This window comes from Teleopsis dalmanni, chromosome X (assembly GCF_002237135.1).
Source record: "Teleopsis dalmanni isolate 2A chromosome X, ASM223713v2, whole genome shotgun sequence".
NCBI classification, from domain to species: domain Eukaryota; kingdom Metazoa; phylum Arthropoda; class Insecta; order Diptera; family Diopsidae; genus Teleopsis; species Teleopsis dalmanni.
Genome location: NC_051848.1, coordinates 23085218 through 23100217, shown reverse-complemented (window position 1 = coordinate 23100217; position 15000 = coordinate 23085218). Strand labels below are relative to the sequence as shown.

General features: G+C 33.3%; 1 protein-coding gene across 1 annotated transcript; it reads right to left on the bottom strand.

Moving 5' to 3' along the window:
* Positions 1–1613: 1613 nt before the first annotated feature.
* LOC119687163 (titin homolog) lies at positions 1614–12416 on the bottom strand. Its single transcript, XM_038101371.1, has 4 exons — positions 12245–12416; positions 4773–10427; positions 4108–4710; positions 1614–4044 (listed from the first exon to the last, which is right to left on the bottom strand). The coding sequence occupies exons 2-4, from the start codon at positions 10405–10407 to the stop codon at positions 1757–1759; spliced, it is 8526 nt and encodes a 2841-aa protein (XP_037957299.1). The 5' UTR covers positions 10408–10427; positions 12245–12416; the 3' UTR covers positions 1614–1756.
* Positions 12417–15000: the final 2584 nt, after the last annotated feature.

The window sequence follows — 15000 nt, the reverse complement described above, 5'->3', positions numbered from 1 at the left end:
AAAGATGCCACCAGTCAAAAAATCTGTAATTATAACTTTTAAATAACCTATATACAATTATTTAGGTAACCATAGATTTAAGAGTGATAAATTACGCTTTTATGTTGAAAATAATATCTGAAATTAATTAAGGACTTTGAAGTTAATGTGTAGTCGCTTTAAAATGTATAAACCGAAGATACACAAACTTAAACTGCATGCTTTGCACGAATATTAAGAGGATACCAGCGCACTCCATTATGCACAACAACTGTTAGGATAAAGGATTTTGTAGAGAACCACACGGAATGCTGACACACTATATTTTTGCTCTCCTTCTATCTAATGCAATAAATTAGAAATAATGTGTATCACCTAAAAAGCTACTTACTGTCGGCAACCAAAAGGAAATGGAATCGTATCTTCACTTCACAAAGCTCACCATAAAGCCATATCCGCCACTTTTCCTTAGCCAAATGTGTTCGCTTAATAAAAATATGTAATACTTGTATGTAATTCCAGTGTTTAAAGTTTTAATATTTACCAGAAAGAAAATAATGAAGTACATTTTTGCAAAAAAAAAAAAAATTATATGTAATGAATATTAAAATGTATATCTAAAATATGTAAACTTCAGAATAATGACATTTTCTGTCTAATCCACTACAGCAGAAATATGACAAATAAATCATAGTTACTCCAGTCATCATAATTACAATATCTATGAACACAAAGGTTTTTTTAAACATTTTAATATTAATTTTAATTGCAGTTTTTTTTTAATATACTTAACACACATGTGGTCCCGGTTAGGTTAACATTGAATTGAGTTTTTTTTTAACAAAAAAAAATCTTTCAGATTTTTGCTTCTTTCGTTTTAGAACTATTAATTAAAATCGTCTTCTATTATTCTACAAATCGCGTTTTTTTTTGAATGCCAGTATTTTTTATTATATGAATTATACAAATCAACACCCGCGGCCTTTTAAATCCGGACTCTGCTCTTGGTTTCACTAACGGCAGAATCATGCAGTATTATCCGATCGCCTAATTGCCACCAAATGAAAAGTCCCGTTTGGTTTACAGAGCTCTCAACTAGACAATTGAAGCTCGTATTTTAATTTTACAGGCAACTAGACTCGGTCTTATCTGTAATATCTACCTATAGTACAAGTTTAACAGCGCTCGAAGAAAAGAGCCTATTGTGTCTATATCCCGGCTTGTCTAGAACCAGGTTTAAGTTTTTGTGAGCCCTCATCTTTAACACAATAAGCGGTATATTTAACATTAGCATTGGCCAGACTCTCGCCACTATAAATGCTTCTGGTTGGTTCTACATTGAGCATTCTACTACCCATTATTTCGAGATTGAGGATTGAAGAAGAATTATTGAAGAGGATTCGATCCTCTCTCCACTTTACTTCACCAAACCTTAATCATCTAATCACAAGGTACGTATACAGAAATTCATTTGAGGGATAAAACAACTTAAAATTCACATAAAAACATTTAATTGAAAAAAATTAGTAATTTCTAGTCTAAAATAGTAAAAAAAATTTTTTAGAAATGTTGAACTTGTATAAAAAATTAACCCAAGGTTTTTTTTTTATCAAAATAGAAGCTTTATTAAAACACATTCTAACAAGAGTAAATTTCGGGTTTGTAAATTTTGATTCAATTTTAAAATTTTGATGATTTAGAAAAATGATAAAAAGTTAAAGAAATAATTTGAAATTTTAGTGCCTAATATTAGTTTTTTTTATTTTCCTAAAGTACTTTAATTGAGTATTTGCGCAGCTTTCTTTAGTGCCCAATACTTAGCAGTATCACAAAACGTATCGAACATTTCCACAATTGCCGGTTTTGGAGGTTGTATTCCACTCAAATGCAATTTGTAGCCCGCAGTTGCAAACACCGCCGCATATAAGAACGCACTCACATACCAATAATATTGAGGCGTCGGTGTAACGACCATCGGGCTAGGATCGTAAACAGGCATATCAAATATATCACGCTTGGCGTAAACCAACATGTAACGTACTACTGCCAACTCTGGATTCGTAATTCGTATAGTAACTTTTTTATTGCCAGGATCTTTTATTGCTTCCACATAGTCAGGATCAAAGATGAAATTTGTTAGCCCGACAATAGTAAATGATGATCCTAGCATTGATTTACCCCAACCAGCTTTTGTGTTTTCAATATCTGGTTCCAAATCCTTGGTTAAAATTATGTCATCGATCATTGAATCATCATCTGATTCATCTTCATCTTCCTCTTGATTTTTGATCTCGTTATCCTTCTCCTTTTGGCTATCACTTTGGCCATCACCTTGTCCATCATCTTGACCATCACCTTGGCCATCACATTGGCTATCACCTTGGCTATAGCCGTGGCTATCACCTTGTCCATCACCGTGGCCATCACCTTGGCCGTCTTTTTGGCTGTCTTTTCTGGCATCCTTTTTGGTCTCTTTTTGGCTCTTCTCTTGAGTCTCCTTTTGGCTTTTCTTTTGACTTTCGGTTTCATTTTCATTTTGCTCTTCGTTTTCTTTTTGGCTTTTATCTGCATTTGCATTTTCACTTTCATCGTCACTTTCTATTATGGATTCTAACCAAGGAAATCCATTGTGTAGAAGATTGTGGTAGTTGGAGACATGAGTATTATAATAACCAAGTTTATGTTCAAATAGTTCCTTATTCTTTTGGAAAGTCATTTCCTGAGGGGTATTCAGACTATAATTAACTCTAAAAATAAAATTGGGAGCCCGGTCTCTGTCGTTCTCAAAATTAATATGCACTATTTTTTGTACCTTGCTCAGAAGTACTGATTCCAAGCCGACATAATCATGTTCAACTAATACAAAATGCAATAAAAACAGCACATGTGGTTTAAGTCTGTTGTACTCATGATGCTTTAATATCTCCCAAACTCTCTGTAACTTTGGAACGTCATCTATATCAGATAGAAGTCGCGTCTGATCAATTTTACCATCGTATCCTTTATATTGTGCTGGATAAGGATTGAGACGAATATCGCAATTATACGAGTAGGCTGCTGCTACAAACATAACCCATTTACAATCAGCAGCATATATATCTGCTTCCAATTTTAATCTAAGTAAAGCAATTTTTTCTAGATATTCTGTGTCATGATTTGGTAAGGATTCAATTATTTTCTTGCTAACGAAAGCCTTTGGTAAAATAACTTCTGGAACCGGCTCTGGTTCTGGTTGAACTAGAAGTATTGGTTCAGCTTCCATTTTTTTTGGTTCGATTTCGTAAATCTTCTGTTTGAATCTTACGAACTTTTTCTTATGTATTGTAGACAAGCGTGTCTTGTCAGGTTTTTGTTGGGACTCCAAACTATTAACAGAACGAGAAGGTTTCAAAATACCTGGCCTTGCTTTGACAACATTGGAAGAATGCGATTTATCGGTTTTTAATCCATAGTATTTCTTTGTTGATCCAATATTAACTGATCCATTAACAACTGATATTCTGTTGTTTTGATTAGAATTAAGATGGAAACGTTTCTTCTTTTGCATAGAAATGCCTTTAGCATTCAATGAGCTTAAGTCTACGTTTGCATTCAACATAAAATTTGTCTTACGTGGTGATGTTTTCGGACCCTGACTCGATAATTGACGTCGTGGACTTTGACTTGCAGTTTTAGATTTAGTTGAGGATATTTGTGCTTTCTGCTTTATTTCAACTGTTTGACTCCATTTAACGGTTTTAGTTTTACAAGCTACAGTAGTCTTCACATTATCATTATCTAATATCCGTTTCGTTGCACAAATTGGCGTAGTAGGTTTACTTTTCAAATTTTCATTTTTAGCACGATTGTACGGTGGAAATTTTTTTCCAACAGATGTGTTCCTATCAAGTGGTGGACGAGGTTTCGGAATCAAAGATTTACGATTGATATTTACCTTATTTGTCACTGCAGCTGCTCGTGCTGCTGAGACATTAATACGAGGTGACGCATTGGGATGTATCCCTTTAGGAATTGAACCTTTAGCGCTTGTTTGCTTTTGTGCTTGCTTTAATTTATTCTCTGTGACTAAATATAAAAAATTTAAATAAATTAAAAGACATTTAAGTTTTCATTGAAATATAAGTTCACCTTTTGATATGCCTGGCTTTTGTTTAACTAAATCAGGTTTAGTATTCGATTTTGGAAGTCGCCCTGGAACATATGGCTTTTTAACTGCACCATATGTTGGAAGCTCTGCCAAAGATTTTTGAAAACCTGCCCGATCTCTTAAAGGAATAACTGGCTTTGCATATTGAAACGGTTGCCTTCGCGTCTTATTAATAGAGGCTGCTTGTATGTTTGAGATAGGTTTTGTGGTTTTGCGTTCTAATTTTGAATCAGGCTCAGCAACAGCATCCTTTTTATCCATTTCTGGTTTTTGTACATCTGTATCATTTTTGACTGAATCACTGGGTTCTATTATGCCTTCATCAATATCAACCAAACCGTCAACACTGGGAGAAGATTTCACGAAAGTTGTAGTTGAAATAGAACGCTTACCAAAAGTTTCTTCAACTTCTGAACCATCTAATTTATTGGTAATTTTTTCGTCAGATTTATTGATCCCATCACCGTCAGGTGTCCCATTTCGTAATTCAATAGGAATATAATCAAGTTCCATATTCAGCTCACGGAGAGCATCAAACACTGCTTTTGTAATGTCGTCCTCTTCCTGTTTCTTGGTTTTCAAGCCTGCAAAGAAATCGCATTACAGATAATATGTATAGAAAATATAAATAAATCTTAATGCTTACCTATATCACCTGCTGCAGATGCTTGCGATGGCCCTTCGAGAGACTTTTTTAGCAGGTCATCAGAACCCGTGTCATTCGATTCACTATCCATTTTTTTGATTATTTTCGTGAAAGTGGATAATCGTCTTGAACTCGATTGTTTGCCATGCAATGAAGTACTAGAATGTTTATCTTTCTGTTTAGAATGTTTTGATTTCAATGAACTACTGCGTGATGGTGAGTCTGAACTCTCGTCTCTATATTCAATGATTTCTTTAGATTTCGCGAAAGTCACAACACGTTTTGCTGCAAGTGGCTTAGCTGTATTATTTAGCCGAATCGCTGGTTTTCTAAAGACTTCCTTTGAAGGTTTATTCATGTCTTTAGGTGCATTCAGGTTTGTTTTTTTTAAAGTGGGCTTTGAACTAGAACTTGCAACTATATTTGATTGAATTGTGGTCTTACGAGTCAATGCTACTTTAGATCCCTGCGCAGATATTTTTAAATCACGAAATGAATCACACAATTTTTTTTTCTCACATTCATCTTGTTTCCGCTGCATAGGTGGTAATTTAGTTTCATTCAAAGCAATATCTTGCAATGGTTCGTCCGTTTTACTTTTTAAATTCTCACTTGAATTGTCTGGTTTTGTAACAATAACTGCTTCGCTATCAGTATCCTTTGTGACCAGAGGTTCTTCAATCTTCTCTTCAGTTTCAGCGATACTCGTCATGAAACCGTCATGAATAGATGATTGCTTTGCACTTAATACCGTACAGGACTCTACTTTCTTGCTGTTTACTTCATCTCCTGATGTGACCGATTGCTGTGGTTGTAATGAATGGGAAGAACTTTCTTTCATCAATTCACTTTCCAAGGTTTTATAATTTGTTGTAACTGCTTGCTGAGGTTCCGTCAAACCACCTTTCATTAAGTTTGGTTTTCTTTCAGTTTCTGAACGCTTACCACTCAATGATAACTCTGATTTCTTATTTCCCGGCATAGCTGAAGATGGTTTCACTGAAGACTTTTGGAATGGCCCCGGTTGCTTTTCAACTTTCTGGTTAGATTCTATTTTCACTTTAAGTTTACTATAACTAACTGCACGCTTTGGAATAATTACCTTTTTAGATTCAATGCGTTTATTAGTAAGACCTGCTGCAATTCCTGGAGTAGATTTCATCACGGTTTTCTGTATTTGCTTTTGTACTTTCTGTTCAGTTACAATTTTTAATTTTGGTTTAGTATCAGTAGCTGCCCGCTTTGGAATATGTATCTTTTCAGACTCAATAGTCCGTTTGTTTGATGGAGTTGTTAAAGATCGTTGCAGAGGTTTCATGACATAATCTTGCAACGGATTTGCAACAGATTTTTTCTGTTTGCGTTCAGTTTCAAGTTTGTCTTTCAATTCAGTAGAACTGCTTACCCGCTTTGGAATATCTACCTTTTTAGTTTGGGAAGTTACCGGAGATTTTTGTGGAGATTCCACTAAAGAATCTGGTAGTGGCTCATCAAGTTCTTTCTCTGTTTCCGGCTCAGTTTCTGTTTTAACCTTTGGTTTAGTAGAAGAAAGTGTCTGTTCTAAACTTTTCTCTTTGCGTTCAGTTTCAAGTTTGCCTCTTAGTTTAGTGAAACTGCTTACCTGCTTTGGAATATCTATCTTCTTAATTTGGGAAGTTACCGGAGATTTTTGTGAAGATTTCACTAATGAATCTGGTAGTGGCTCATCCGGGTCTTTCTCTGTTTCCAGCTCAGTTTCTGTTTTAACCTTTGGTTTAGTAGAAGAAAGTGTCTGTTCTAAACTTTTCTCTTTCCGTTCAGTTTCAAGTTTGCCTCTTAGTTTAGTAGAACTGCTTGCCCGCTTTGGAATATCTATCTTTTTAATTTGGGAAGTTACCGGAGATTTTTGTGAAGATTTCACTAATGAATCTGGTAGTGGCTCATCAAGTTCTTTCTCTGTTTCCGGCTCAGTTTCAGTTTTAACCTTTGGTTTAGTAGAAGCTAGTGTCTGTTCTAAACCTTTCTCTTTGCGTTCAGTTTCAAGTTTGCGTTTTAGTTTAGTAGAACTGCTTACCCGCTTTGAAATATCTATCTTTTTAGTTTGGGAAGTTACCGGAGATTTTTGTGGAGACTCCACTAAAGAATCTGCTAGTGGCTCATCAAGTTCTTTCTCTGTTTCCGGCTCAGTTTCAGTTTTAACCTTTGGTTTAGTAGAAGAAAGTGTCTGTTCTAAACTTTTCTCTTTGCGTTCAGTTTCAAGTTTGCGTTTCAGTTTAGTAGAACTGCTTACCCGCTTTGAAATATCTATCTTTTTATTTTGGGAAGTTACCGGAGATTTTTGTGGAGATTTCACTAAAGAATCTGGTAGTGGCTCATTACGTTCTTTCTCTGTTTCCGGCTCAGTTTCTGTTTTAACCTTTGGTTTAGTAGAAGCTAGTGTCTGTTGTAAACTTTTCTCTTTGCGTTCAGTTTCAAGTTTGCGTTTTAGTTTAGTAGAACTGCTTGCCGCCTTTGGAATATCTATCTTTTTAGTTTGGGAAGTTACCGGAGATTTTTGTGGAGATTTCACTAATGAATCTTGTTGTGGCTCATCAAGTTCTTTCTCTGTTTCCAGCTCAGTTTCTGTTTTAACCTTTGGTTTAGTAGAAGAAAGTGTCTGTTCTAAACTTTTCTCTTTGCGTTCAGTTTCAAGTTTGCGTTTCAGTTTAGTAGAACTGCTTACCCGCTTTGAAATATCTATCTTTTTATTTTGGGAAGTTACCGGAGATTTTTGTGGAGACTCCACTAAAGAATCTGGTAGTGGCTCATCACGTTCTTTCTCTGTTTCCGGCTCAGTTTCTGTTTTAACCTTTGGTTTAGTAGAAGCTAGTGTCTGTTGTAAACTTTTCTCTTTGCGTTCAGTTTCAGGTTTGTGTTTTAGTTTAGTAAAACTGCTTGCCCGCTTTGAAATATCTATCTTTTTAGTTTGAGAAGTTACCGGAGATTTTTGTGGAGATTCCGCTAAAGAATCTGGTAGTGGCTCATCAAGTTGTTTCTCTGTTTCCGGCTCAGTTTCTGTTTTAACCTTTGGTTTAGTAGAAGCGAGTGTCTGATTTGAAATTTCTACCTTTTTTGGTTCAATTAACTTTCTGCTCATAGAAAATCTTGTGAACCGTTGCAAAGGAGACTGTTTTTGTTCGATTTTTTTTATTTCTTTTTGTTTAGTCTGAGTAATAACCCGCTTAGGAAATACTTCCTTTTGACAATCAACATCCTTTGACTTTTCAGAAATTGCGGTAGACTCTTGTGGAGATTCTGGCTGCTTTTCTTTTTTCCGTTCGATTTTTTCTTTAAATCTAGTACACGTCGCTGCCCGCTTTGGAATTACTATCTTTTTAGACTCCATAGCCTTTCCGCATGCAGGAGCTGTAGTAGATCGCTTTGGACACACCACAGAAAGATCTTGCAATGGCTCATTGGATTGCTTTCCCGCTTTTTGTTTTCTTTCATTTATTTCTTTCTGTTTAGTGGAAGCACCACTTCCTAACTCCTTAGAAATTGATCCCTTGTCGGATTGAATAGTTATTTTACTTGCGGAAGTTGTTGCAGATTCTTGCAGAGATTCCATCAGGGAATTTTGCGGTGACTCATCTAATTGTTTTTTATCTTTTTGTTCAGTTTTCCGTTTTATTACATAAGTGTCAGCTCGCTTTGGCATTTGCTTTACTGAACCAGCCGCAGTTTTTGGCAGTGGTTCCAGTATAGGATCTTGTAGTGGTTTATTAAGTTTCTTTTCTTGTTTTTGTTCAGTTTTTCCTTTAAATTTAGTGTATGTAACTGCGCGTTTTGGTAATATTACCTTTTTGGAATCTGTACCCTTTCCACCCACAGGACTTGTAGTTGATCTCGGTGGAAGTTTTACAAAACATTCATTCACTGCTTCATCTCTCTGTTTAGTCTTTATAATCTCCTTCTGTTTAGTGGTAGTAACTGTAGCCTTTCGAATCACTACATTTTTAGACTCGATTTGTTTGTTTTCAGAAGTTGCTGTAGATTGTTCTGGAGACTCCATAAATTGTTTTTTATCAGATTTTTGTTCAGCTATTGTTTTTCCTTTGCGACCTTGCAATGGTTCTTCAGCTTGCTTTTTCTCTGCTTGTTTAGTGACTGACATCCTTGGAGTTACTACTTTTTTGGATTCGACATTCTTTTTGTTTGTAGAAATTACTACTTTATCAAGTTGCTTTTTTTCTTTCTGTTCAGTGATTTCTTTTAATTTAGCATTTACCGGCTTTGTAGCTATTCCAGGTTTAGCATCAATATCTTTCATGTTTATGTCACCTTTTGTGTTTACTTGCGAATATTTAGTTTTTTCTATTAGTGTAGTAGCCGTAACCGCTCGATTAAGAATTGCCTTTTTGGATTCAATATTCTTTATATATGCTTGAGCTGCAGCAGAGGTGGAAGGTAGTTCTAATAAAGGTTCTTCTAATGGCTCATTCGGTTGCTCATCTTCTGTCAGTTTAGATTTCTCTTTATTAATATTGGAATTAGCTTGCTGTGAACGTACTACTTTCTTCAACTCAATATCCTTTTTGTTTGATTGAGCTGTTGTGGATCCTTGTGAAGGCACCACCGCACGACTGGTGGCTGGTTCCTCAGCTTGCTTCTTTTCTGCCTGCTTGGTTGAGCCTTTCATAACATTAGCATTTGCTTGCACTGGATTAACCAATTTTTTGGAACCAATATTCTTTTTGTTTACTGAAGTAGCTTGTAAAGGTTCCATCAAAGGATCTTGCAATGGTTTATCAGGTTGCATGGTTGACCCTTTCTTAACATTAGCATTTGCTTGCACTGGATTAACCAGTTTCTTGAAACCAATATTGTTCTTGTTTGCTGAAATAGCTTGTGTAGTTTCCATTAAAGGATCTTGTGATGGTTTGTCAGGCTGCTTTTCTTTTGTAACTTTAGTTTGCCTTTTGTTAGTATTAGGATTTGTTCGCTGTAGCTGAACTGTTTTCTTGGACACAATATTATTTTTGTTTGCCTGAGTTGCTGTAGATTCCTGAGAAAGGTCTATCAATGGACCTTGCACTATTTCAACAGGTTGCTTTTCTTTAGTTAGTTTAGTTTGCCATTTTTTAGTATAAACATTGGCACGCTGCGAAGTACCTGCATTTTTCAATTCAATAATCCTTTTCCTTGCGGGAGCTGCTGTAGATCCTTGTGGTGTTTCCTTTAAAGGACCCTCTAATGGTTCGTCAGCTTGCTTTTCTTCTATCTGTTTGAATTGTTCTTTTTTAGTATTTTCGTTGACGCGTATTGGATCAACTACTTTCTTAGGGCCAATATTTATTTTGTTAGCTGGAGTTACTGAAGATCCTCCTGGACGTTCCATCAAAGGATCTTGCAACGGTTCTTCAGGTTGTTTTTCTTCGGTGCATTTAGTTTGCACTTTTTTAATATTAACATTTGTTTGTTGTGGATAAACCACTTTCTTTGATCCAATATTAGTTTTTTTTGCTATAGTTGTTGCAGATTCTTGCACAGCTTGAACTGCAGAGTCTTCTTCTGCTTTTTCTTTCAATGTTGGAGATATGTTTGGTTTTGTTTGTGATTGAGAAGTGTCTGTTGGTTTTCCACCAAGGGACTTACCTTTTTTCTCTTTTTGATCCATTATTGCATGTTCTCCTCAAACTGTAAATAATATATAAAATTAAATTTTTTTACTTATTTTACTTATCTTTTTAGCGCTTCTTATTTAGATGTTGACTGCATCAGAAAAAAAATTATTATGACACAAAATTTTCTTCTCATACATAAGTAAATTTTTTAAATCTTCTAAGCCAACTATTTAAATATATCTATTTTGCTTTTGTCTAAATTTTGACAAGTTCTAAAAAAAATTTTTTTCATAATATATACTTGTTATACATTGGCATTCTTCATGAATGAGGAAAAAAATTTTTTTTTGCTATATACCCCATAAACGTTTTAATACATATATATATATATATGTATATATATATTCTTGCGAATATTCTATCACAAAAGCTTGGCATGGTTTATCTGGTTGCTTTTCATCTGTCCGTTCGGTTTTTTCTTCAAGTCTAGTGTATGTTACGTTTTGGAACTACTATGTTTTTAGACTTTATAAGCTTAGATATATCTTATATGCATTGAAACAGCACCTTTTAGTGCGAATATTGAAAACCTCATTCTATTAATAAATAAAGATTTCAAGCTAATAATGAGATATATGATAGTCTACCAGTTATTGTTTTTCTAATAGGATTCATAGTTTTATGCATGGCAATATTTACTATTCCCGTTTAAGTTTCTAGTAATTATTTATATCAGTAATGGTAACACAAAATAAAATGTATCTACATTGGCCTGTCTCCGCCAACTTCCAGAATAAAAAGTACAAACCAAATATGTGTCAAAATTTAAACATTACTTTAATTATCTGACAGCAGCAATTTACCCAAGGGCAAGGACATCCGATATCGAAATGAAACATTGATACTTTTTACTAATACCTTACTCATATAAAAGTATCGAATACTATAAATACTTGCTTAGCAAAAAAATGACGGGTATTTACTCGTATTTACTCGTAACGACATATCATTATGCAGACCTCGCATTAACCCATAAATAGCCAAAACCTTATATTAACATATAATCAGAATAAACTTCAACTGGCGGTAATCTGTAATTTATGTGTTATGAAAATAATATAACATTAATGAGTAGTTGCATATTAATGTGTAGATTAGGAGATCAACCCCCTCTTACCCCTTCCTCTTCTACCCCTTCACTATGTCTCTCACAAATCAAACTACAGATAATAGAAAAATAATGTCAAAAAAAAAATATTTATAAAAAATCCCATCGCTATAGTGAAAAATTGTCTACGCGACTGGTTATGAGTCGTGGAACCATTTGATGACATTAATTTTGAAAGAAAAATTGACATAAAATTCTACATTGAAAAATTTTCTAAAATGTCAAAAAATTTGTAAAAAATGTTTTTTATAAAATTTTATGTCATTTTTTTACGCGAAATAAATGTTAATACTAGACTCTATTTTGTGTAAAAAAACACAATTATTTTTTCTATTTTGCAAAGCTTCAAGAACACAGCATTATTTTAAATAAGTTTAATCACGAAAAAAGGTATTATAATTTTTACAACCAAAAAAGCCTGAGTACCGAATTTGCACAAACAAAGCTCTTAACAAAAAAAATAGAATTATCTTAACACGTCCGATTAATGAATATCGAAGAAATCACGAATGAATTTGTTTGAAATCAAGGAAGTAGGAAAAGAAGACTTCCGCGGAAGTAAAGAGTACAAGATATAGAAGTAAATATGTTAAGTCTGCAGATTGCAGATAAAAATCGTTAGACTATAGACATCAATACTAGTTTCAGAACTAGGTGCTCGGATCATATAAATAATATATATAAAAAAAATTGGCTAATATATAAAAGGCTTCACCACTTACCTTTGAAAAAATTCTATTGGTGTTCTATTGGTATTGCGTTCTCAATAATTCTTCAGTAAAGTTTAAATAACAACAATTATGTATACTCGCGTTTTAAGTTCTGTTGCACTAAGTTTTAATAATAAAAAGCTTTAACTAAGCGTAAGTAAAACTGCTTCTATTATATTTAACTTTCAACTGAATCTATCAAAATTTTATTTATAAGCTAGATTTTTAAAAAAAATTAATTTAATTTCCGATTACTAAGATTGCCTGGAAGAATATGATTTGATTTAAAAGTGCAACAAACTTAAGAATGACAGCTACAGTGACAATACTTTCCATATTTAGTCAAAACAGTGTTGCTCACGAGTAAATGTCAAAATTAGTACCTTTTAAGAGCACATTACACTAAATATTAGTATATACACAAATAAAATAATACCTTTTGAATTAAGACACAACCAAAGAGTATCAAAATCGTAGCATTCGTGATAGATTAGAAAGATATCGCGGGCCGAACAAATATTAACCAATGACCGCAAGAGGCCCATGGGTCGTGGTCCGTGCGGTGGAGAGCACTTATTTAGATGCATACAGCGAGTGTAATAGATATTTCATTATCTTATTGTAATTAGTGTTCACTTAGATTTCATTATCTCAGTAATAGATATTGCATTACCTTATTGTAATTAGAGTTCATTTAGATGCATACACCGCATTAGATATTTCATTATCAAATTGTAATTAGTGTTTAATTAGGCGCATAAACTGTAATATAAAATCATGAGAAAATATATAAAAGAGACAGAAGTTATACTGAAAAAAGTAGTAATTTGCATGTACTTACACTTATATATATACTTATATATATATACTTATATTCTACTCCATTTACTATAACTGGCAGTTCTGAATATTGAAGTCTCAAGCAATATACTCTTTTAGTGTTTAAAATTTTACAGTCTAAATCAAGTATTTAGCTTGGAAAAAGAATCATTGTCTCTTCGAGAAATATATAGAATAAAACAAACAATCCGAGGTGCGCTCAAGGATAGATCAAGACAAGAGCCTACTATAGTTGCGGTGTATAGTATTCCCTACATAATAATAATAATAATACAACAGTTATATTAGATGGATTCATCATAATTTTTTTTTTGTTCTCTTTTTTTTTCTTGTGTCAAAATATATAAAATTGCAGTCTGATTTTCTTTAAGTGATTAAATTTGTAAATTTGAATTTGTTATAGTAAATCTTTTGCAAACCACATAAAAACTTTCGCTGAGCCGTACTCGACATTATGCTTCCTACTTTACATTCAACTCAATTAGTAACCATTTTCACTTCTGTGCCCTTTTCCGCCATTCTCTGAAATTTTTTGCCCAACTTTCTTTTGTAATTTTCAAAACATTCGCTTTTAATGGATGATTCAATTCTCTTATGCAAATTAGCAACACTGATTATGCAAATTTTTCATTTCCTCTGATTTTTTCTTTTTTTTTGTTTATTTTTGAGTTTTTTTTTCATTGTTTTTATATAATTCGTTTTTCGTCTTTATGTGTGTGCTTCCCCATTTTTTTCCACAATTTTATTTTTTTTTTGCTGCACTAATTTAATTCATCTTTTGTTCTCTCTCATCTCCTCTTTCAATGTTTTTTTTCCTCTACTGTAACGAAATCGTCACCGTAATTTTTGTTTCAATTTAACACAAATAATGTGCATCCTTATTCAATTGTAAAATTCATTTAGTTCTACTTGATCCTTTGCACTGAATCTTTTCCTCAGCTTCTGAGTTTTCCTTCTTCTGCCTTTAGTTTTACAGTTTCTGTAAGTTTTGGAAATTTTGCTTCATTGTTCAAGTCTTTAAATTTCCATTTTCCTAAGTCAATGTGCAGTTGAACACTAGTGTCTAAGCTTGCTCTCCCTTCATTTCCCCGAATACTGCAACTCCATTTTTTTCCGCATTTTAAAAATATATTTATAGCATACGTTGAAGTGCCCCATTTTCGTCACTTTTCTGACACAAATTATATATTTCTATAATCATTTTCTTGAATACTAATAAAAAAACTATCAGAACTATGACATTCGGAGACTGGGCATACATACGATTATATGTTAAACTGTAGATTCTGCGAAGGGAATGAGGTGTCAGTCACTCATCTGCTGTTAGAGATGAGTGCCCTGCACTATTACACATACGGAAGAGACAATAAAACTCTGTATAGTAAGTCCTATACTACTTTTTATTGACGCAACAGTGCTGACAGACCTACTCTGAACCCTAAAGGGGGCACAATAGATCCGACGGTCGCAGTGTCACATCCCCTAAGAATAATAATACATGACATTCGGAAAATGTCAATTCACTTTGATTTTTTATCAAAATGCTGCTACAATACAGTATTCAGGTCAGTTAGATAGAATTAAAAATCTTATAAAATAAATATTTTCATATATATTAAAAAAATACTGAAAAAGAATGATAATAAATTATCTTAAAGTCAACAAGTCCAACAGAAAAAAAAACAAAAACTCCAAAATAATAATAAACTACTGAAATATATTATATATAAATATTATATATATATTATGTATAACAAATTTTAAAAAGAACCAAATTACTTGGAACAAGAAAAACCTTTTTTGGACAAACCAAAATCGTCTGGTAAAGCGTGTGCGTTAAAATGTTATAATGTTAATAAAAATTATTTGAAATAAATCAAAAAAGAAAAATAAGAAAATAAGAAAAAAATATCTTCATATATTTTAAA

What these genes read in the sequence shown, in the direction of transcription:
- LOC119687163 (XM_038101371.1), bottom strand. Translation starts at nt 10,407, where the DNA reads ATGGATCAAAAAGAGAAAAAAGGTAAGTCCCTTGGTGGAAAACCAACA. An exon ending in ATCTGCAGCAGGTGATATAG is followed by an intron (nt 4,711 to 4,772) that starts GTAAGCATTAAG and finishes ATTTCTTTGCAG; the next exon opens with GCTTGAAAACCAAGAAACAG. An exon ending in AAAGCCAGGCATATCAAAAG is followed by an intron (nt 4,045 to 4,107) that starts GTGAACTTATAT and finishes TTTTATATTTAG; the next exon opens with TCACAGAGAATAAATTAAAG.